The 23,164-nt window shown below is 54.8% G+C and overlaps 3 protein-coding genes across 3 annotated transcripts; 1 reads left to right on the plus strand and 2 right to left on the minus strand.

Annotated features, from left to right (window-relative positions):
- The first annotated feature begins 82 nt into the window (after positions 1-82).
- LOC137462997 (potassium voltage-gated channel subfamily V member 2-like) lies at positions 83-5,382 on the plus strand. The gene is made up of 2 exons (XM_068173881.1): positions 83-2,999; positions 4,369-5,382. The coding sequence occupies exons 1-2, from the start codon at positions 1,749-1,751 to the stop codon at positions 4,633-4,635; spliced, it is 1,518 nt and encodes a 505-aa protein (XP_068029982.1). The 5' UTR covers positions 83-1,748; the 3' UTR covers positions 4,636-5,382.
- Positions 5,383-6,628: 1,246 nt separating this feature from the next.
- LOC137462998 (bone morphogenetic protein 2-like) lies at positions 6,629-14,721 on the minus strand. Its single transcript, XM_068173882.1, has 7 exons — positions 13,977-14,721; positions 13,384-13,442; positions 9,320-9,657; positions 9,082-9,218; positions 8,643-8,765; positions 8,087-8,285; positions 6,629-7,721 (listed from the first exon to the last, which is right to left on the minus strand). The coding sequence occupies exons 3-7, from the start codon at positions 9,579-9,581 to the stop codon at positions 7,315-7,317; spliced, it is 1,128 nt and encodes a 375-aa protein (XP_068029983.1). The 5' UTR covers positions 9,582-9,657; positions 13,384-13,442; positions 13,977-14,721; the 3' UTR covers positions 6,629-7,314.
- Positions 14,722-21,055: 6,334 nt separating this feature from the next.
- Positions 21,056-22,884, minus strand: POLE4 (DNA polymerase epsilon 4, accessory subunit). Its single transcript, XM_068174215.1, has 4 exons — positions 22,593-22,884; positions 22,155-22,239; positions 21,825-21,866; positions 21,056-21,486 (listed from the first exon to the last, which is right to left on the minus strand). Exons 1-4 carry the CDS (start codon positions 22,794-22,796, stop codon positions 21,473-21,475), a joined length of 345 nt encoding a protein of 114 aa, XP_068030316.1. The 5' UTR covers positions 22,797-22,884; the 3' UTR covers positions 21,056-21,472.
- Positions 22,885-23,164: the final 280 nt, after the last annotated feature.

The raw sequence follows: 23,164 nt of genomic DNA on the forward strand, positions 1-23,164 counted from the left end.
GGATTCTGTATTTGGGAGGCCAGGGGCTCCCTGACCTTTGGATTGTCACATCCTAGGAAGGAGGACTTGGGATGGGTGGGCTGGCATGAGGTGCTGCTGTGCCTGCCTGGGACAGATGAGCCTCCAGCACACACCAGCTGTAGTAGAGAAAATTAAATACAGGAGCAAAGCAGAGAGGGTGGGGACAGGAGGAACAGATGCCACCGTAGCACCTCTGGTCCTACTGTTGAACCGTGGACAACTGGGAGCTCAGCCAAAAGCAAGGTGAAAAAAATGCCTGAACTTGTCCCTTCTTTGCCAGAGTAGAGCATGAAGTGGGGAGCACTGTGGGGCGGGAAGGGCTCCAGGAGTCCTGGCAGGACAGGGCTGAGCTGGGGCCAATTGAAGTGCTGGTGCTGGCAGGGCCGTGTGGCCGAGGTCAGCTGTCACCAGCTGGTCCCAGATCATACTCTGAGCTGCAGCTACCAAGCCGAGCCCGGCTGTTCTGTGGTACAAGGCAGAGTGCTTGCTCGTGTGATAAGGAGTGAGGCCCTGGGGCAAACTCACAAGACATTGCAGGTTTTGCTTTCCAGTCCCTGAGCTGAGTGCTACAGAGTTGAAAGAAACACATTTTATGGATCTTGTGCCAAAACTCGGGGCTGTGTTTCTGACAGCAATTTCCCTTCCTCTGTACAGTGCTGGAATTGTTTTTGTTGTTCTAATCCCCAGGCTCAGAGACTTCAATTGTAGTGGAGCCTGAGCTGCTTTTCAGGCCAGGAGCATCTTTGTGCTCCACGTCTCTGTATTTAATTAGACCAGTTCATGGAGATCAATGTGATGTTTTACATGTTGAAGTAGGATTCTGTTCCAGGATAAGACCTCAAAGATCAACCTGTTTAATTTTGGTTCCCCTTTTACTTGCAAATCCAAAGGATTATTTCCTCCTTCTCAGTGCCAGTACTTCAGAGGAACTTTTACTGCCTACTTGCATTTCCAGTGTCCTGTTCCCTGTTCCTGCCCCTGCCTGGGTGAGTCGGGCTGAAGGCTAATGTGATGGCACAGGGCAGGGGCACGGGGGCAGCCTGTCCCCCAGGGGATCTTCTCGGACACTGTGGAGGTGGAGGTAGTTCCTTCACCTCATCCCCTCTAAATCTGCACTGTGGAACTTGAGGGATGAGCTGAGAGGTCATGACCATCTCCCTTCCCTGGCCGTGACAGCTGACAGCCGGGGCAGCTGCATTAGCTTTTAACAAAGGGCTGGTGCCAAGAGCAGCATCTGGTGTGGGGATACAAAGCCAGTACAAAACCTGCATGTCTGCCCCTTCCTGTCCCATCAACAGAGGGTAAATTGAGGCAAGTTTGTGCTGTTTCCAAGTTTGCTGTCATGGATGTCCTTCCAGGAAACAGTGTCCAGCAAATGCAAACAGCTAATTAGAACAGAATAAGGGAAAAGAGAAGTACAGAGCTAGAAATAGTTCCTTACATAAAGGACTAGTGCCTCAATCTCATTAGTGTCTTAAGGAGCGGGCTCTTGGCCGCCTCTGACTGCTGCAATGCAAACCCCAATCGGATCAGCAATCGGCTTTGGGACCCCGGCAGGTGCCATGTGGCACCGGGACACAGCTGTGCCCTGTGGGCAGCCACTCTGCTGCCCCAAGCTTGCAGCACTCGTCCCAGTCAGCGTGTGGCCAGTGGGAGCGTTCCCATGAAGCCAGAGCTGCTGTCCTGTGGCCTGTAACAGGAGTCACCGCTTCAGAAGGCTGGGCGCCATGAGGCAGCAGTGGACCAGGCGCGCGAGTCTCTCGGCCAGCCTGAAGATAGGGGATCACCGGGGACACTGCCGGACCCCGGAGGAAGAGGAATCCTACATCCCATTTGCACAGGACAGCCTGGTAAGGCAATGGAACTCCATGCAAAACGTGGCAGATGGTAACCAGGAGAAGAGCCAGGCTCCCATCCAAAGGAACAAGTACTTTCTCAACATTAATGTGGGTGGCAAATTGTTCCAGATAGCTTATAAGGTACTGGCCCGGTATCCCATCACCCGGCTTGGGAAGCTGGCGCTCTATACAGACCCCGTGAAGAAGCTGCAGCTCTGTGATGACTACTTGGTGCAGAAGAATGAGTACTTCTTTGATAGAGATCCTTCAATTTTCCACTACATCTTCCACTTCTACCGCAGTGGGGTCCTGTGGGTGATGGATGAGATGTGCCCCAGTAACTTTGTGGAGGAAATCGAGTACTGGGGAATCCATTTGAAATACTCCCAACGCTGCTGTCGGATCCTGTTAGAGGAAAAGCGAGATGAACTCAGTGAGTACCTGAAAATAGAGAAGGAGCTGGAGGCAGAACTGGAGCCCCTAGAGTCAGGGACGCAGTTTGATGGCAAATTTCTGGGTCAGTTTCGGAAGATGGCCTGGAACCTCATTGAGAACCCATACTCTTCTGTCCCAGCCAAGATCATTGCTGTTATGTCGAGCTTCTTTGTGCTTATCTCCATTGTGGGCATGACACTGAGCACAGTGGAGGAGATGAAAAACAAGACAGGGAAAATGTGGATGGAGCAGATGGAGATGATCTGTGCCATTTTCTTCACCTCTGAATACCTCATGCGGCTCATATCCTCCTCCAGCTTCAAGAACTTTCTGCGGGCAGCGTTTAATGCTATAGACCTGGTGGCCATCCTGCCCTTCTACGTCCAGATCCTCTTTGAAAATCTGGATGAAGGAGACATGCAATACCATGAGGAGCTGCACAAGGTGGAGAACGTGAGCAAGCTGGGCAAAGTCCTCAAGCTCATCAAGCTCATGAGGATCTTCCGCATCCTCAAGCTGGCACGTCACTCCACTGGCCTCCGGGCCTTCAGCTTCACCATGCGCCAGTGCTACCAGCAGGTTTGCTGCCTCCTCCTCTTCATTGCCATGGGGGTCTTCACCTTCTCTGCTCTCATACACTCAGTGGAACATGATGTCCCTGGCACTGACTTCACCAGTATCCCCTGCGCGTGGTGGTGGGCAGCGGTAAGGTGTGAGCAGCTTTTTCCAGAATGGGGTGGGGGAGGCTCCATGGGTAGGGGCTACCCCAGTGCTCAGGGGATTCACTGCTACTGGGCAGGAGGCAAAAAGGGCCCACCCAGTCTTCCCACCAGCTCAGTAATGGTGAGAAATCAGAGCCCTGCATGCTCTGAAAAAAGTCAGAGGGTTGGACTGAGCTCAGAGGCTCAAAAGCTGGTGCTGGAGTGGGATGGTGGGACAGAGGTTGTGGCTTGGGAACCTCCAGGCCTGATTGAACAAGGGGGATATGACTCAGCTTTATCTGTCATGGGACCCAAGTGTTGAGTGGATACAGCCTGTGGGTATGGGGACACCCACCCTCGACAGCATAAGGCCTGGGCAGCATTGACCTGCTGAGCTTGAGAAGCACAAGAGCTTGTGGATCTGAGATGGGGAACCCAGGGCTGCGTGTGGCACCCATAGTCACACTGTGCCTCAGCCCGTGTCATGAGAGTGGACACAGACTGGGGTGTGCTGCCTGATCACTGCCCTGCTTGTGCCAGGAGCTGGCAGCTCTGCAAAGCTGAGCACTGTAATAAACCTGGCATTACCTCTGAGACGGGGAGCAGCTAAAGCACTTGAGAGCCACAGGTTATGAGGGCATTTTGATTTACAGATTAAATGATCCCATAGATCACTTCTGCTCTTATAATCCCCTTTGGCCACCAGAGCCTATCTGCTTCAAATTCATCCCTCCTCGAGGAAGGGCAAAATCACTCAGCAACATCACCAGGTTCAAGCATTTCAACATCCCAGGCAGAGCCTTTCCTTGGGAGCACAGCTCCCTGCCAAGCCCAAACCTCTCTGGCCTCAAATCTCACCATAGCCCTGCTCCCCATTTACTAAACATGGTTCATTCCCTGGAAATGACTCTCTTTCCCCTGGAGGGAGGCTCCAGGAAGCTTTGTTTGTCTGGGGCCAGGCAGCTCACAGCCAGGAAGCTCTGGAGCCACAGCTTTGAGGGGGAAGGAAGCTCCAGCAGACACTGGCTGCTGGGGAAGGCTCAGCTCAGAGATGTCCAGCTGCCTTTGAAGAGACACACACAAAAGCAGTGAGGGAGCAGGGTCTGGCCTCTGATCTGTGCTTCTGGGGCTCAGCCAGCCCTTTCCTTTGTCTCTCCAGGCCTGCCAGGCACAGCCTGGACAGTGGCGCCCTGGCCATGCAGGTTCTGAAGAGGGGACAGCTCAGCTGCCTGCCATCAGGGTCAGGGTCTGGCACTGGTCACAGGGGACAGGTGGCTCCACAGAGGGGTGGGAGGGAGTGAGTTCCAGCACCAGCCAGTGGGGTCTGCTAGGCTTGTTCCCATGGGATTTTATCCTTTTCTGTCCCTGCCCAGGTCAGCCTCTCCACTGTGGGCTATGGAGACACTGTGCCTGACACAATACTCGGCAGGATGGTGGCATTTGTCTGCATCTCCTTCGGCATCATCCTCAATGGAATGCCCATCTCCATCCTCTACAACAAATTTTCTGACTACTATGCCAAGCTGAAGGCCCATGAGATGAGCCAGTCACTTCAGCTTTCCAGGAGGATCCGCTTGAAGGAGCGAGTCCTGCGGAAGTTCTCAGAGTGCTGGAGAGCTGACCCCCGCTATTACCGCTGACCCCCGCTATTACCGCTGACCACAGGCTCCCCACCCCCAGACGTCCCCTGTCCTGGCCATCCTCCCAGTAGGTCTTGTCCCCCAGGGAAGCTCCGAGCTATGGGTAGAGTCACCACAGTGCTGGGGCTCTGCTGTCGCACAGGGGCTGCTCCCAGCTGGGACCTCCCTCACTGCTGCATGCCGGGCAATGCTGTCCCGCAGAGCGGTCAGTCAGGGAGCTGTATGGCCAGGGCAGGATGTTTGTCTGCCATGGGCTGAGGCAAGGGGCACCCTGAATCACAGGGAGTGAGGGATGGGACTGAACTGTCACCTGTGTGAGGCAGGTAGCCCAGTGTGACTCATGTGCAGGTGCTGCTCCATTCCCCACTGAGTGGGACACACACAGGCTACCCCTGCACCCATGACTCCCTCCCAGCCAAGCAGCCCAGGCCTAATCTAGTGTGGGGATTTGGGTGAAGGCCCAGAGGAAAGGCTTACAGCCTTGCATCCTTCCAGCCAAATCTGCTATTCTTCCCACTGCCCTGCAGTTTGGGGCACAGTCCTGTCTTGGGGTGCTGCTGTGATGGGACCCGCCTGCATTATAGGCAATGTAGAGCTTGTAGCCAGAGCAGAACCAGGAACAGGATTTAATAAACCAGGCCCAAACCTCCATTGTCATGGATTCTTGTCCAGCCACCGTATGTGATTCAGTTATCTGCTCATCATTTGGGGGGAGGAGGGGACATCTCTCCAGGGCTCACAAGTCCATTAGTGTTCTCAGGGATGCAGATGAGCCTGTCCATGCATTAGTTTTGGAATGAGGTGTAGTAAGAGGTGCCTGGGTGCATTGGAACTGGAGCTGGGATGTGCATATGATCAGGACACATCAGTTGGCTTTGCCCTGTATTCACATCATGGGAGGCAGTGGGGAACATGTCTGGGGAGCACAGGGGAAGGATTTGCCCTCTGATGTGGGACCATGTCCAGTGAAAGGGCCTCCTGAAGGAAGGAGAGAGGAGAGAGGAGAGAGGAGAGAGGGACCTCGGACTGCAGGGAGGGTTGGCGTGGGGAAGGGCCAACAGCTGCTGGTGCTGCTTCCAGGTGAACAGGTGGAAGAAACAGGTGCCAGTCAGGCCAGGGTGCAATTCACTCACTTGTGAGCTGGGCTTGGAGATGTGGAGGTGCCAGGGACCTGGTCCTGGGACTGTGGCTAAGCTGCTGATTTTGTAAGCTTGGAAAGAGACTTGGAGGAGCTGAGTGCTCTGGCAGGGACAGCCACACTCCCACTTGAGAGCTGGACTGCAGGGGACAAGGAGGCTATGCCACCAGGTGTGAGGGGACCCCTGCCCTGACCACCAACACCTATACCCCTTGCCTGGTAACCCACACTGACGCCCACCCTCTGTACACCTCCCCAGCACTGACCTGACCCCACAGCATTGGACAGCTCTGGTTTCCACCCTATTTCTCTTCCGTGAGGACATTCTCTCTGAGCACAGCAGTTTCCTCTGACCATCGTCCCCAGAGCTCTCCCACCCCACTGTCCTGGTTTCAGCTGCAATACAGTTCATTTTCTTCCCAGTGGCTGGTACAAGGCTGTATTTTAGATTCAGGGTGAGAATAATCTTGATCACACACTGATCTCTCAGCAGCCAATTGCTGCTAGGAGACAGGCTGGTCACAGATCAGTGGGTGCTGAGCAACTGGGTATTGGGCATCACTTGTCTGTCTTGGGGTTTATGACTCCCTCCTTTTGGTGTCTCCCTTTTCATTACAAATATTATTAAATATTACCATATTTTATTTTATTTCTATTACTGAATTTTCTGTATCTCAACCTACATGTTTTACCTTTTCTTCTGATTCTCCTCCCCATCCCACCGGGGTGGAGGGGGAGGCCAGTGGCTGTGTGGTGCTTAGTTGCCATCTGGGGTTAAACCACAACAGCCACCACCACCCACCCACCCCCAGCATCATCTCCAGGCAGCTCTACAGACACCCCCATCCTTGTCACCACATCCCCCCAAGCACCCCCTTCACCTGCTCATCTCCCTGCACCCCCAGTTGCAGGCTGATGTGTCCTGAGATCGTTCAGCTTTCAAGGAACGGGGCACACCAACCTCATCCTGTTGCCCCTGGAGACTGCACTGCAGCTGGATCTTCATCCCTCCATGTGTACCCCCTTCCCTGTGCCTGTGAGATATCTGCTTGCCCTGCTCCTGGCAGTAGTTCAGAATCCACAGGCAGCCTTTGGAGAATGGCACTTTTAAATAGTTGCTCTGAATAATTTTACAAGTCACAGCAATGCAGGAATATACAGACATTTACAGGACAGTGTACAGGCAGCTTCTGTCATATATTAATGCTCTTGCTATATACATATAGTACAGCCTGCAGGAGCCTCTGCATGGGCAGAGATACCCATGACCCCACACAGGGCACCCCAAAATGGAGCTGCTGCCCTGGGGCTGCTGGTTCACAGGGGCTCGTTCAGGTTGGTTTAATCAGAGCTTGGCCCTGAGCCTTCCTTGGCCGGCCCTGTCAGGGGGTGACACCATCCTGGGCAGACGCAGCACCCCCTTGCTTTGCTCGTTCCAGTCTCTTTTAGAGGGTTTGTGGGACAGAGACCCCACTGATGCTCTGGAGGGAGCGGGTGCAGCCCCCACTGCAGTGGTGTTTCCAGCCCCTGCTCCTCCTGCCTCAGTGGCAGCCACAGCTCCCAGCCACCATGTCATCGTACTGCTTGAGGACCACATTCTCGTCATCATCGAAGTAGAGGAGGTTGATGGAGTAGAGCTTGTCGGGCACACAGCAGGGGCTGCTGACACCCTCGCTCAGCTTCAGGGCGTTGATGATGGACTGCACTGTGGCATGGTTCGTTGGCCGCATGTTCTCACCCAAAGGGAAGGGGCAAGAGCCTTTGCAGTGGAAGGCATTGTACCCCCGTGGTGAGATGATCCAGCCAGACCAGCCAATCTCCTCGAAGTCCACGGACAAGGGATGCCTCTGGCAGGGCTGGAGCCAGTCCAGAGAGCGTGTACTGCGTGACCTGCCCAGCTTGGGCACCAGCATCTTGGCAGGGAGATCGGGAGCCTGAGGCTTTAAATCTGTCAGAAAGAAGAATCTGATGTCAGTCATTGGCCACTGCATGAGCCTGGGAAGAGGGAGAAGATACTGCAGCCCACCCAGCCACCTCTCCCCACAGGTTTTGTCTGCAACCCTCTGGTCACAGCCTGTCAGCAGCCCAGACAGAGCCACCAGGAGGTGACAGCCACAGTCGTATGGCCAAACTCAAATCCAGCTTCACATCTGCAAGAAGGCAACACCCCTGAGCGGGCTGCACCAGGAAGGAGAGAGCCTCTCCCACCAGCCAGGGAAGGAGATTTGGATTTGAGGAGCCCATATGTGGGGAGCACCTCCTGAGAAAGGGATGTTGGCACCAAGGGAGTTGTGCCAGGTGTGTGGGACCCACCTGGGAAGCCGGCTGTGGGCAGCGACGCTCCGCGGCGCCCATCGTCCGTGAAAAGGACCAACATGGGCTTCTTGCTCTCATGGTGACTCCGACCAGATGCAAACTGCAGTGGTGGGGGATCAAGTGGGCTCCCCACCAGGCCCTGGACCGTCACCAGCAAACCCTGGTTGCTGCTTTCATCTTTGGTCCAGTCGCGAACCTGGGGAACCAAACCACTGTCACCATGGACCGGGACAGGCACCGGTGTCCCCACAGGCAGGTCTCAGGCCACAGCAGGACATCGCGAACCGGGACCCCTTTGAGGCCATACTCTGTGTGCCATGGGAAGGGGTTGCTCCGGGGCTGCAGCACAGGGGACAGTGTGGCAGGAGCCAGCACCAGCGCTCCCTGCAGAGCAGCGAGACAAGTTTGGGGAAGGAAGAAGCAGCCCCGGGGCTCTTGGCAGGACTTTTTCCTCCCCCTCCCAGAGGATGTATCCCCCCATGTCACTGCAGAGACTGCAGACAGGAAACTACACTGGAGCCTGAAAGGTGAAAACAAAGGAAAAGTGACTCACAGCTGGCGTGATGGCAAAGACCTCCCAGCCCGAGGTTTGCAGTGAGACAAGCCGTGCTGCCAGCAGCTTCTTCCCTCCAGGGGCGTCTGGCTTGTCTTTCTCCAGCACCTGGTACACACTGACCTGGGGAAGGCAAAAGGTGGTCACCCCAGCATATTCTGCCCGAGGGGTTGACCCTGTGAGAGAAGATGGGGAGCTGTCAGCATGGATCTGCAACAACCTTGGTGTGCCTTTGCTGATGTTTGCACAAGCCAGAAGGATATTTAAGAATGTGCCACAGTTAAATCATCATGATTCTCTGTGAAATATTTGTTAATGTGATCCTAGAGCCAGGCCATGCTCCCACTGCAGGCAAATGAACAGAGTGTGCCAAGGGCACCCCTGGGCACAGGCTGGGGGACAGCCCCATCCCCATCCCCGTCCCCATCCCTCTCCTCACCTGGCAGAAGTGATGCCTTTTGGGCCCATCGGTGACCCTCGGCCAGAGGCGGAAGAGGTGCAGCTCTGCCGTCAGGATCTTCTCGTTCTTGGCCACGCTGGAGAGGACGAACAGGAACCGCATCTCCTCGCTGTGAGCTGGAGAGAAGGATGTGCTGAGGAGAGCAAAACCAGGGGTGGCACCGTTCAGCCCCTCCCCATAGCCGCACCCCAGCACCACGGTCCCCCCCAACCCTTACTTTTATCCAGGAAGCTGCGGACGGTGTTGCCCTCCAGGATGTCAGGGTTCTTGGTGACACCATCTGCATTGGCGACAGTGTTGAATAGATCCACCATGTACTGGGGTGGCTTCTTGAAGTGAGTTGGGGGGGCCGGCGGGTCTTCCATGCCAAAGACTTCCAGGAGTTTCTTCAGCGCCTCAGCCCGCCGGCTCGCCGCGCTGGCTGGGCTCGGGCATGCCGTCTTGGCCAGGGCCAGCAGCAACAGGACAGTCCCCAGCATGGCTCTGTGCTCGCTGTCCCTGAACAACTCCCCCGGTCTCCCTGGTGCTGCATTTATAACTCACTGGAAAGGTGGACTGGGGTGAAATATGCACAGGAGCAATCAGGAGGGTAAAGAGAGTTAATTGCCATGCTAACAAGGTGAGAAGCCCGGCTCCCGGGCCCCCTGCATCAATTAGCCCCAGTACACAAGCGGGAGGCAGGACGGCTCACCAGGCACTCCCAGGGCTGGCAGGGGAAACGGGGGTCTGGGGCCACCAGCCCCTTGCCAGGGTCTTGGCTGGGCTGCATTTGCTCTCCGTAGGAGACTAACTGGATTTTAATGATGGCACTAATGGGACAAATCGGAGGACCTTTGTGTGGAGGAATGCAGCCCATCAAGATGAGCATCCCCCAGCCGCTGCTGAGAGCGAGCATCGTGGCGGGGGCTCAGCGTCACACTGGTGTCCCCATACCATGTCCCTGTGCAGGATGGGGTGCCCGGGTCCCCTCTCGGTGAGGGCAGCCCAGGCTGAGGCTGTGTGTCCCGCCAGGGAGCCGAGGCCACGGGGCAGAGCAGGATCCAGCAGAGGACCCGGCGGTGCAGCCCCGGGCTGTGGGGTCACAACGCAGCAACACCCTACGCCAGCTTTTTCTTTTTTTCTTTTTTTTTTTTTTCTTTTTTTTTTTAGGCTATTGGCTTCCTGGGATTTAAAAGGCATTTTCTGCTAATCCCTGAATGCTTGAACTTAATGAAATATCCAAGTAGTGGGATAAAAGCCAATTCTTTAGGTCTTATTTCCCAATCACAGAGAAACCAAGCTGGTGCAGGTGGACAGGACACACTGTACAGCTGCCATGGGAATGAACGGAAAAAATTAGCATTAATTAACTAATTCATCTACCGGCTGAAGCCCTGCTAGGACCACCTGATGGGAGACAAGGTGAAGGCTAATGTCCAGCGGTGCCCACAGTTTATTCCAACCCAAAGGGCTGTTAATTATGCAGAACAGGCACGGCGGCACTGACTGGCTGGAATTAATGGGAAGAGGAAACTATCCGTATTCCCGGGATCCTTGCCCTCCTCTTCCCAGCTCACCAGCAGCATGTCCCACAGGATATCTGGGGTTGCCCACAGAGGAGACAGCTCTGCCCTGACATGCTTAGATCCTGGTTCTCACTCCTCTCTCCGGCTCCATAGTTTGCAACCGGGAGCAGCCAATTCGTGCACCCCCAGCCCGTGCCAGACGGCTGCATCCTCCTGGGATGCTGGATGCGGAGGGGCCGTGGAGCTGCACAGCGGAGCCCCAAGGACCTGCAAATTGCCCACGATGTTTATTTTACAAGCTGCAAAACATTTTGTAGAGGGCTCACTTTTACCTCCTGGTTAAGGAAGCTTTTATTAAAAAAAAAAAAAAAAAAAATAGCCTTCTCTCATTTACATATCCTACAGACAGTCTGGCGGGGACTCCAGGAGCCCCACCCGCAGCCTCCAGCCCCGCTATCCCCGGCACTCCTGGAAGGCAGCGACGGTGCGGACTTGGTCCCGGCGGCTCCGGAACCTGTGCATGTCAGAGCCGTGAGGGGCACAGCGTCTCAGGACAGCTTCTACCCAAACCAGGCATTCCTCTCTGTCCTGTAACTCCCTGCAGTTAGAGAAAAACCAGTACAGCCCCAGCACACCGCCAGTACAGCCCCAGCACAGCCCCAGCACCTGCCCAGCACAGCCCCAGTAGCTCCCCAGTACCTCCCCAGCACATCCCCAGTAGCTCCCCAGTACCTCCCCAGCACATCCCCAGTACATCCCCAGTACCTCCCCAGCACATCCCCAGTACATCCCCAGTACAGCCCCAGTACCTCCCCAGTACAGCCCCAGCACATCCCCAGTACATCCCCAGTACCTCCCCAGTACAGCCCCAGTACAGCCCCAGTACCTCCCCAGTACCTCCCCAGCACATCCCCAGTACCTCCCCAGTACCTCCCCAGCACATCCCCAGTACCTCCCCAGTACATCCCCAGTACAGCCCCAGTACATCCCCAGTACAGCCCCAGTACATCCCCAGTACAGCCCCCAGTACCTCCCCAGCACAACCCCAGTACATCCCCAGTACATCCCCAGTACCTCCCCAGCACATCCCCAGTACATCCCCAGTACATCCCCAGTACCTCCCCAGCACATCCCCAGTACAGCCCCAGTACATCCCCAGTACATCCCCAGTACCTCCTCAGCACATCCCCAGTACATCCCCAGTACATCCCCAGTACCTCCCCAGTACAGCCCCAGTACATCCCCAGTACCTCCTCAGCACATCCCCAGTACATCCCCAGTACATCCCCAGTACCTCCCCAGTACAGCCCCAGTACAGCCCCAGTACCTCCCCAGTACAGCCCCAGTACATCCCCAGTACCTCCCCAGTACCTCCCTAGTACATCCCCAGTACAGCCCCAGTACCTCCCCAGCACATCCCCAGTACATCCCCAGTTTATCCCCAGCACATCCCCAGTACCTCCCCAGTACCTCCCCAGCACATCCCCAGTACCTCCCCAGTACAGCCCCAGCACATCCCCAGTACAGCCCCAGTACCTCCACAGTACATCCCCAGTACATCCCCAGTACAGCCCCAGTACCTCCCCAGTACATCCCCAGTACAGCCCCAGCACATCCCCAGTACATCCCCAGTACAGCCCCAGTACCTCCCCAGCACATCCCCAGTACACCACCGGCCCCCCACATCCTGGACCTTCTGTTCACACTCAGGAAAAGGGTAGATGCCCTGGAGTAGGATGGAGGAGAAGGGAAGCAGCTTTTCCTGCACCATCTATTCCTTACTCCTGGAGTAACTCGTGAGCTGTAACCTCCCCCTGTCTGAGCAGAGCAGCTCTTCTCTTCCTGCATGGTTTGATTTGCTTCCTTTTGCATGCAAAGAATCTCAGAATGGTTTGGGTTGGAAGGGACCTTAAAGCCCATCTCATCCCAACTCCTGCCATGGACAGATACACCTTTCACCATCCCAGGTTGCTCCAGGCCCTGCACAACCTGGCCTTGGGCACTGCCAGGGATCCAGGGGCAGCCCCAGCTGCTCTGGGCACCCTGGGCCAGGGCCTGCCCACCCTGCCAGGGAACAATTCCTAATTCCCAATATCCCATCCAGCCCTGCCCTCTGGCAGTGGGAGCTGTTCCCTGTGTCCTGTCCCTCCAGGCCTTGTCCCCAGTCCCTCTCCAGCTCTCCTGGAGCCCCTTCAGGCCCTGCAAGGGGCTCTGAGCTCTCCCTGGAGCCTTCTCCTCTCCAGGGGAGCACCCCCAGCTCTCCCAGCCTGGCTCCAGAGCAGAGGGGCTCCAGCCCTTGCAGCATCTCCATGGCCTCCTCTGGCTCCAACTTGTCCATGCCCTTCCTGTGCTGGGGACCCATATTTTTATGTCTACAATCAACACACAGTCCTGCCCCTTCAGCCTGAAAAAACTGCCTGGACTCACCCTGCCCCAGCAACTCCATGCTCGTCCTGCCCCACAGCTCTGTCAGCAGGTGAGGGACACGAGTGGCACATTCCAGGCTGCAGAAGCCACTGTCAGGATCTGTGTCTGCTGTCCTGGGACACCACAGGCTCTGTAACCACCTGCCCAATTAGCCCCGTCAGGTCCAGCTCTCCCCCCCGGCACAGCACAGTGAGGTGGGTGAGCTGGGGGTGCTCCCCAACCCCTGCTCCGTGTCCCCCCACCCGGGAGCCGCAGAGGCGCTGGGTGAGAGGCGCAGGGGCAGCTCCCACGTGGCGCGGGGTGCGGATGTGCGGGAGGAGAGCGGATGGAGCCCGGCAGCTGTGCTTACCTAAGCAAGCAGGGATCCCCCGAGGAGCAGCTGCCCAAGCACCTTCCCACACCGATTTCCTGCAAAGATTTGCAAAACAAAGGCACAAAAATCCCCTGCAGCACCTCAGCAGGGACACCCAGGACCCTCCACCCTCCCTCCAGCCTCAGGCTCAGCATCCGTCCCCAAAGAAGGGCAGCAGCAAGGCACATCTGGCAAGAAGAATTTTGGGGGCATAGCAGTGGTTTTTGAGTCAGAGACCCCTGTGCACAAAGGTGTACTCAACTGGACAGTAGGGTCTCTGTTAAACTGAAGACATGCCTAACAACTAAATATTTTTTAAAATAAGTATCCTTGTTCCTTAATTACTTTTAAAAATAAATCCTCACTCCAAAGAAAAAGCCATTTGTTCCTTTATGGCCCTGATACATACACGAATTAGTGACAGCAAAATTCATGTTATAGCACAAGAGAATAGAAATGTGAGGTTTTTACCACTCTAGTTTGATGCTAGTGTGAAGCTGCCAGTGTTAGAGTGTCCACCCAGCAGCTCAAACCCTGTATGAGGGCTCAGCTGAGCCCACCAGAGAGAAGCCAAACCCCTGGAAACCCACCTTGATCTGTTCCTCCCTGTGTCCTGCAGAGCTCTGGACAATTTCATAGCATGGCACCTAGGAGAACCAATAGCATTTTTCCTTCATTTCGCAGCTCTCCAGTGTCTGAACCACCTCCCTACCATGTGAGATTTTGACCAGAGCAGTGCTGAACTTTGTGGGCACACAGAAAAGTCCATCTGCAAGGAAACAAGATGGAAAATTAACCTGGAGCTGCGCCCAAGTTTCCTGTGGCAGCAGCACAGACCATCCAGCTGCAGGCATCCAGCACCCACTGGAAAAGGCTGTGCTCTCTGTCAGGGTCCCAGCTGAGAGTTTGGGGCTCATTCCTTCACCAGCTCAGGGCCTTAGTGGTAGGTTTTATTCCTCCATGCCAGTTTCAGACCATGAGGAAAGGGAGGTTATTGTGGGTGCAGGTGGTGACTGCTGTCCTTTGAACGCTCCAGTTCTGGGGAGTGAGCACAAACCACTCCATGTTATCTCTGAGAAAAACTCTATTTGAACACAAAATATTGACGGCAGCACTTTTCCCAGAGGCACACTCTCACACCAGGGATGGGGGAATGTGATTTAGCATTAACTCATTCAGCATTTCCCTCTGGATTTGCCAGGGATTGTGCCCTGAATGGGCTTCTCAGATGCTGGAGCCAGTGTTCTGGGCTCTCCTGGAGATACATTCTTCAGGCACCTCCATAGGTTTGTCCTGAAGGGGCTCCCCACAGGAGCACCAGGTAAGGGATCTGCACTGTGGGGGGAAGGGAAGGGAAGGGAAGGGAAGGGAAGGGAAGGGAAGGGAAGGGAAGGGAAGGGAAGGGAAGGGAAGGGAAGGGAAGGGAAGGGAAGGGAAGGGAAGGGAAGGGAAGGGAAGGGAAGGGAAGGGAAGGGAAGGGAAGGGAAGGGAAGGGAAGGGAAGGGAAGGGAAGGGAAGGGAAGGGAAGGGAAGGGAAGGGAAGGGAAGGGAAGGGAAGGGAAGGGAAGGGAAGGGAAGGGAAGGGAAGGGAAGGGAAGGGAAGGGAAGGGAAGGGAAGGGGATGGCCCAGTTCTGGGATGTGGGATGAAGGAAGGCTGGTACTAGAGGGTTGGAAGGGGGAGGTGGACAATGATCCCAGCTCTGGGGGTGCAGAACAAAATCCTGCTTTGCCTTTTCTTTCCCTATTCCAGCTTTAACTCAATAAAAAATTCCCAGGGCACAAAGAAGTTCTGTCTGGATTTGACATTCCCAGTTTGGTTGCTGAGAGCTGGGGGAGGACGGGGGGGAGGGGTTCTGGGTGGGCACATCAACAGCCACATCCCTGCTGCTGTGTCACCACCACACCAGGACATGCCACCATAGCAGGTCCTGATGGCCCAGACAGGGGCTCGGAAACTGGAGAGAAGGGACAAGGGTCCTCCAGCTGCAACGACATCTCCTTGGAAGGGCAGAGGCACAGGCTGTCCTAGGTGGCTCAGCCTGAGCTGATGTTCTGTGCAGAAAGAAACTACATTGTTTCTATGCTAAATCTCCTGCTTTTCTCCCCTCACCAAGTACATTAGGCTTAAAAATCTGCATTGCATGAGCTAGAGGAGGGGGAGAAGGGTGGTTGAGCTGATGGCCAAGTGTGTTTGGGCTCTATCTAGGACCCTGTCCTGCCCTGCCCCAGCCCTTGGGTGTACATCCTTCGGGGTTTGTTTGGCTCCTGGCTTTGAACAGGTTTTGAGAGTTTCCTTCCCCCTCCCAACTACTTCAGCAGCTGCTGGAGGAGACTTCTTTGTTCCAGGATAGAGCTGTTTCCAGGGGAAGGAAAAGTGATTTCTGAAAGCAAATGTCTCTGGGATGCCTTAAGAGTGGGACACAAAGTGATTCTGGGTGAGATTTTAACATCCTCCTCCAGCCCCGTCCCCCTCCCCCCCAGCCCGGCCCGTTCCTCTGATGATTCCGAAGTTTTACTGCGACACTGAAAGGATCAGCCCGAGTTAATGCGGGAAGCTGCAGAAGGAAAGTGCAGGGACCTGCCCTAGGGCACAGGCGAAGCTGGCGGCGAGTCCACATTTGCCAGCCCTGGGCTATTACTGTGACGGAGATTCTCCCTCCCCACTCCATGAATTCCCCTCCCCGGGGCAACAGAATCGTCCAGCACCTTCCACTAACACTTCTGGGAAGTAAATGCTGATTCTCCCAGCTCTGGAAGAAAGCGCTTCACGCTGCCTAATTGCCTTTTCCACTTGCAGCTGGATAACCAGCTGCTGCTGCAGCTGTGCGGCTGTCCTGGCGCTGCCCCAGGAGGGGACCCGGCCTCAGCTCCCGGCCCCTCCAGCTTACTGAGCAGCGGAATGAATCCCCGGCTCCTGCGCGGCTCCCCGGGCTCGCCTCTGCACTCCCGTGGGCTCTGTCCCTCTCTAGTGGCGGTGCCGCAGCCCTGCCACCGCAGCTGCCGGGAGGTTTGTGCGGATTGGCTTTTAGAAATGCCAAAAAAGTGACATCAGCAAATTCCAGGACAATGGAATTTGTCAAACAGTTGTGGTAAATCATTCAAACGCCACTTTCAATTTTGATAAAATCAGTTCATCTCCACTGGTGGGTCTTGGGTTATTTTATGAGTGAACTCACGAGACAGCTCACCAGCTCACAGTGAATGAGTTCAGCTTCGTCCCAGTGGCAGGTTTTGACCCATCTGGAATGATTTAGTTTGGAGTTTCCATTTCCAAGTGATTTTTGAACCAGCAGTGTAGTTCACTGGTACTAAAAGGGCATTTTAGACTGTCAGTAAGGAAATTGAATTTCGCAGTGCTCTGTTTCCAGCAGAGCTTTTATCATCAGGTTGGTTTCCTTGCTTTGATTGGGAGGGCTGGAGCAGAGACCCCCGAGGTCCTTCCCAGCCTGGGTTACTCTGATTCCATGCTCTCTGGCTAGAGGACATGTCCCTGTATGTGAGGTGGCTGTATCCCCATCCTCAGCCATGCACACGGCAGAGAATTATCACTGTGCTTGCAGACCTGTGTGGTACAGGAACAGGAAACTCAGCCCCAAAAAGCAATCTCAATACTCCCAAAGGCAGAGGCTCTGCTCAGCAGACTGGGTACCCTTGAGCTTGGACATTGGTGCTGGTCACACAAGACGGCTTGTTCCCATATTCCCAGAGGGAGGGAGGGAGCAAGGGAGGAAGAGGAGCGCTCCCTGTACTGTAGGTTGGGTCAGAGCATGATTGTGATCTCCTACGGAGAGTCTGGAAAGGTTTTCAGGGCCGGGAGCCAAAGCCATTCCTCAGGGCAGGTGCTGCAGTGGCAGCCCTCTACCACCTCCACCTTCCTCAGGCCTCCGAGGAGCAGAAGCCGCTCCAGGTGCAGCTCCAGGTGCAGCCGGGCCGGCTCACTGCAGGACCCCAGGGGCTCTCACCTGCAGTGGCACAGGACAGGGCCAGGGGACACGCCCTCGTAAAAACACTGCTTGCATACTTTTTATGACAACGTGACCCACCTGGTTGACCCCAGAAAGCCAGTTGATATACTCTTGTTGAATTTCAGTACAGGTTTTAATACTGTCTCTTCCAGGATCCTTCTGGAGAAACTATCCATCCCAGAGCTCAACACATCATGGGATGGGTGAGCAACTGGCTCATGGGTCAGGCACGAAGAGTGACAGTGGCTGGGGTGACATCAGGCTGGCACTAGTCACCAGTGCGGTTCTGCAGGGTCCATCCTCAGCCCTGTGCTCTTCATAAATGTCTTGGACACAGGACTGGAACGGACACTGAGCATGTTCACAGACAATACAAAACTGGGAAGAGCTGCTGACTCCCTCAAAGGCAGGGAGACACTGCAGAGCCACCTCAGGAAATCAGAGGGCTAGATCATCACCAACAGCATGAAGTTCAACAAGGGAAAATACTGGTTCCTGCCCTGGGACGGGGCAGCCCTGGATGCAGGGACACACTGGGAATGAGAGGCTGGAGAGCAGCACCATGGGAAGGGACCTGGGGGTCCTGGTCAGTGGCAAGTTGGATCTCAGTCACCGCTGTGTCCTGGCAGCCCAAAGGGCCACCCTGTCCTGGGGGCACCAGGCCCAGGGAGGGATTGTCCCACTCTGCTCTGCACTGGGGCAGCCTCACCTCCAGTGCTGGGGGCACTTTGGGCACCACAAGGTCAGAAGGACCCGAAGCTGTTGGAGAGTGCCCAAAGGAGAGCAATGAAGATGGTGAAGGGCTTGAGGGAAAGCCATCTGAGGAACAGCTGAGGGCTCTTGGTCTGTTCAGCCTGCAGGAGACTGAAGAGAGACCTCACTGCAGTTACACCTTCCTTGTGAGGGGAAGAGGAGGGGCAGACACTGATCTCTCTCCTCTGTGGTGACAGTGACAGGCCGGATGGAATGGGCTGAAGTCATGCTGGCGAGGTTGAGGCTGGGTATTAGAAAAAGGTTCTTCCCCCAGACAGTGGTCAGGCACTGCAAGAGGGAATGGTCACAGCACCAGACCTGACAGAACTCCAGGAGCATTTGGACAATGCTCTGGGGCGCATGATGTGACTCTTGGGGATGGCTCTATGCAGGGCAGGGAGTTGGACTTGATGATCTTTGCAGGTCCCTTCCAACTCGGCATATTCTGTGATTCTGTGATTATATTCCCATCATTATTTATTCTTCTAAAGCTGGTGTCTCTGACAAGTGTCTCTGGTGGAGCTGACGAGCTGTCACTGCTTGTAACAGCTCTTAATTTGAATATGATAATTTTATCATTCCTACTGTACACAAGAAGCTGGTATTTGGCAAACACTAAAGGTTAAATTTGTACAAGTGCTGCTCTTGTACACTGAAAAATCCTAAGAAACTTCAGAGAGTGAAACTGTTGTGTCCTTATAGCCACTGCAAAGGGGAACTGGGCCCACAGACTGCTCCTGAAGGCCACAGACTTTTTTCTGATGATGTTTAAGTGTTGGATTATCTGGGCAACAGGTCCCCAGCACATTTCTGTCCTTAATCCCGCAAGGGAAAAGTCACTTGGAAAACTTCAACATAAAAAAACAGCCAAAGGATGGGCAGGATGTGAGTGTGGAAGCATCAAGAATCTTGGTTTCTGGAGGGTGAAGGGGAACTCAGAGGAGCTGTGGCTGTCCCATCCCTGTCAGGGTTCAAGGCCAAGTTGGACAGGGCTTAGAGCAACCTGGGACAGTGGAAGGTATCCCTGCCTGTGACAGGGGTGGAACAAGATGAGCTTTAAGGTCCCTTCCAATCCAAACAACTCCATGATTCTGTGAACCCACCGTGCTCAACACGGAGGAAATGGTTCTGCCTACCTGCAGCAGCCCCTCTCTGCAAACAGATTTCCATGCTCCTCCACTCTGCTGACAGCTCCTGCACCTGCAGTCACAAACCACCAAGCCCAGCATTACCCCAGTTATAATTCCCCACCTTTTCTGCCTCAGCTGGGATGAGGCACCGAGTGCCCAGCACAGCTCCAGCCGCTCCTTATCCTGAACTAAACGGCTCCAGCACAAAGAAGATATTTTGTTACAGGTGGACATGCCACATCTGACCCTGGCTGAGCACCCTGTTTAGTTACTCCAGGAAAACACTCTGGCACTGCTTCTCTCACTGTTAATCTGCTCTCTTCTACTTCTACCTTACTGCAGACCTAGGTGAAAGGAGTCCCCTCCCACAGCACAAAGGAGCTCCAGGCCACTAAACCTGCCCAGATTCCTGCACAGCAGCTTCTTCTGACACGAACTCCACACTGCTTGCCAAGGGCAAGAGCACCCCTCCATGCTGTTCACTGTGGAAAGCACACACCAACCACAGCAGCATCATATGTGAGCAGAGCCCACCACAGCCCCACACCACACCCCCCTCCTCTCCCACACCAGAGACCAAAGCAGTGCCAAGGACAAGAGGGGAAAAGGAACTTACTAGCAAAGATGGGAGCCTGCAAGAGTCCTGTGAGGAAGACCACAGCTCCTGCACGTGGCGGGCATGCTGCACCCTGGGAAGCACAGGAAAGTCTCCAGTACCTCTGACACTTATACCTGCTCTCCCTGTCAGGTGAGAAGGCGAACAGCTCCGAGACAAATGGACTTACATATCCTGGAAAATGTCCCCTGACTGTGATCTGAACAAACACCTCGGCAGCCTGGGAAAGGAGCATCTCTCCCACATGATCAGGATTGTGCTCCCAGCATGATCAGGCTTGTATCAGGCTCTTAGCAAACTTCTAAGTGTTTCTTGAGTGCCACTGGATTTGCTGACAGCCTGGGGAAGCTCCCTTGGGGGTGTTTGCTCTTACCACCACTTCCAAACTAATTTAAGTTTGTGGTGACTGGGAGCCACTCTCAAATACCCTCATTTGAAAGAACATGCATCCTTCATCCTCCTCCATCCCATTCAATGGTTTTATCTGGGGACAACCCTGTTCCATCCCTCCCCACACTGAAAGGAGTCAGAGCTGGCACTTGGACAACGCTGGCAACACAGCAGGACATGTCACAACAGTGATGGCAGCATGTCCCCCACAGCCACACAGTTCTGCCGTTAACTCCAGGCAAGAAAGCACTAGTTAAAAGTGGAAAAGCTCCAGTCACCAGAGTCCTGGCAGCAGCAGAGGCAGTGCTGGTGCCCATGTGCTGCCAGGGGCTCTCAGACATGGCTGGTGGCTGCAGCGTTCCTGAACGCAGGATGGACTCAGCTCCTCACCAAGAACTCAGGGTCTCTGCACCAGCTCCTCTGGGGCACAGGCCAGGGAACAGATCCAGGTCCCAGGGAAAATGTTCTGCCATATTCAAGAGTGAGGCACACGAGAGAACAGTGATGGCAGCATGGACACTCCTCTGGCATTCAAAATGAGGTTCGGGGGGTGGGTTGGGGTTTCGCCCTACAATCACAAGTGCAACAGTCACAGACACTTAGAGAAGCTGCACAGCCCTCGGAACAAGCAGAGCTCCCCTGGAGCTCATCCCCAGTTCCTGGAGGACAGCTGGGTTTCTCTGGAATGGATGGCTTGAGAAAACAATTAGCAAAACCAAAATGCTAGAGAAGGCATCCTATCAAAACCACACCATTTCCCACCAGGCTACAGGAACCCCAGCCCAGAGCAGGAATCAGCACAGCTGCTCAACAACAACAACAACAACAACAACAATTTAATTGTGTTAAGAGACAAACATATTAACAAAATCCACATTTCCATTAAAAAAAATTCCTTGTGCCTGGGCACTTGAGCCAAGTCATTCTCTGTTCACAGCTCCGTGGTGCTGCAGAGTATACAGAGAGGCTGGGACTGCTATGGAGAGTAACTGCTGTGTAACCTGGCCAGAGCAGAGAGCTGCACTGCAGCCACATGGGAAGGGACATACAAAATAGTTATGAAAAAATATGCATTTTAAATAAAGAACTTACAACAACTTCAACTTTATACAAAATATCATGGTTGCCATGTCTCAATTCTAGGAATTATTTTTCAACTTTCAGCATCCTGTTTTCCATCTCACACCACCTCTGCAGTCTCTTTCTCCAGAGAGCTCTGTCTCTGTCCACCTCAGTCCAAAGTACCTGAAAATGAAAAAACACATTATAGTCTCAAGAATCAGAAGTGCACTTCTGTGAACAAATAAATCTTGTTTACAAGCTGGCAAAAGAAAGTGCAGTAACTTTAAAGTTTAAGCAAATCACACACAAGTAAAACCAAATCTAGCAAAAAAACCAAAAAAACCCCAAAACTACTTCATGTGCCTCGGGGTCCAGCTGAGCCATTCCAGTGCTCAGAGGGGCATTGCAAGCCACAATAGGAATTACTGAGGATGTGGAAGCAGAGAGCTTTGCAAATGATTCAGTCCTTTCTCTCCTAAGTAGGTTATTACTTAAAATACTGAAATTAAGTAGAAACTCACCTTCCAAAAAAGCAAATTCATCAATAGCTTCAATGGCATTATCTGAAAAACAAATTGAGAACAATTAAAATAGATAAACCAACTCTGTATCTGTTCCAAACTGCGGCATTTGAAGTTACATCACAGAACAGTGACCAATTTCAAAGACATTTATTTGTTTTGGAGATAGTGTGTGAAATTATTAGTGTAGTCTTTGGTAGAAGTTTTTCTCTCCCATCTTCAGAGAAAGAAAGAATAAACCCCTAATTACTTCAGCACCTCCAGACAGGTGGAAAAATCCCCCATCGGAGCAACCTTTTGCTAAGGCCAGCACAGAACACGCTCCCATACCCAGGTCTTTTCTTTGCAGTGTTTTCCTTTTTCCTTGCTGGGCATACACGTAAGCGTCTTTGGCTATGGTTTCAACAAACAGCTCCTGCAAGGCAAAACAAGACAAGTTCACAGAGGAGATGAGAGACAGAATATTCCTGAGGAAAAAGAAAGGTCCTACAAGGCTTCAGGATTAGATCAGAACCTTCATCCTAATATGAGCCCTTCCCAGTAAACAGGTCTGAAAATACCAAAGGACGTGGCTGGACAGTGATGCACAGGACAAGCAGTGAGGCAGAAAACTGGAGCTCCAGACCCTTCCCCATCTCGGGCCAGCCGCAACCGCCCCACGGGTCCGTAGCTGCCGCCGCCCGGGAGAGAAGGAAAAACCTCCTGGGCAAGACCGAGCAGCATCCCCGCAGCGTTCCGGGCCCAGCACCCCCGGGGGCCGCCCCTCACCGTGGCCCGCGCCAGCACGAACACAGCCTCCTGGCTGGCCAGGGTGACGTCCGGGTCCGCCTTCACCAGCGCCTTCACCCGCGCCAGCGGCAGCCGGGCCAGGCGGGCCGGACCCGGGCCCTGCGGCCCCGCGCCCGCCGCCTCCTCCCCGGGCGCCGCCGGCTCCGCGGGCCCCGGGCCCGGCACGGCCGCCGCCGCTGCCATCCCGCCCGAGCGCTGCGCCTGCGCGGGCCGGGCCGGGCGCTGCGGGGCCTCGCTGCGGCTTCGGCCGGGCCCCGCAGCGCGGACGGCCCCGAGCACGGCCCCTGCTCCCCCCCTTCGGGCCGCACAGTGACTCCATCCCGGCCCCAAACACGGCCCCTCACCGCGTCCCCGAACACAGCCCCCGCGGCCCCATCCCCGTCCTCCCCACAGGTGGCCCCCAGCGCCTCCCTGCCACCCCCGGGGCCCAGCTCGGCTCTCGGGCCTTCCTCTCCCCACAGACAGAGACGTGCCCTCCCCGTTGCAGCGGCGGGAGCAGCGGGGCAGGTGGGAGGTGGCCGTCACTGCTGTCTGCCCGTCCTGTGCCCCAG

The sequence above is a fragment of the Anomalospiza imberbis genome, chromosome 27, assembly GCF_031753505.1.
Source record: "Anomalospiza imberbis isolate Cuckoo-Finch-1a 21T00152 chromosome 27, ASM3175350v1, whole genome shotgun sequence".
NCBI classification, from domain to species: domain Eukaryota; kingdom Metazoa; phylum Chordata; class Aves; order Passeriformes; family Viduidae; genus Anomalospiza; species Anomalospiza imberbis.

Excerpts from the sequence above, each read along its gene's own strand:
- LOC137462998 (XM_068173882.1), bottom strand. The coding sequence starts at position 9,581 with ATGCTGGGGACTGTCCTGTTGCTGCTGGCCCTGGCCAAGACGGCATGC. Across the intron at positions 8,766-9,081 it reads AAAGGCATCACTTCTGCCAG|GTCAGTGTGTACCAGGTGCT; the intron begins GTGAGGAGAGGG and ends TGCCTTCCCCAG. Across the intron at positions 8,286-8,642 it reads TCTTTGCCATCACGCCAGCT|GTTCGCGACTGGACCAAAGA; the intron begins GTGAGTCACTTT and ends TTGGTTCCCCAG.
- LOC137462997 (XM_068173881.1), top strand. The coding sequence starts at position 1,749 with ATGAGGCAGCAGTGGACCAGGCGCGCGAGTCTCTCGGCCAGCCTGAAG. Across the intron at positions 3,000-4,368 it reads GCGCGTGGTGGTGGGCAGCG|GTCAGCCTCTCCACTGTGGG; the intron begins GTAAGGTGTGAG and ends GTCCCTGCCCAG.
- POLE4 (XM_068174215.1), bottom strand. The coding sequence starts at position 22,796 with ATGGCAGCGGCGGCGGCCGTGCCGGGCCCGGGGCCCGCGGAGCCGGCG. Across the intron at positions 22,240-22,592 it reads TCGTGCTGGCGCGGGCCACG|GAGCTGTTTGTTGAAACCAT; the intron begins GTGAGGGGCGGC and ends TTTGCCTTGCAG. Across the intron at positions 21,867-22,154 it reads ACTGCAAAGAAAAGACCTGG|ATAATGCCATTGAAGCTATT; the intron begins GTATGGGAGCGT and ends TTTGTTTTTCAG.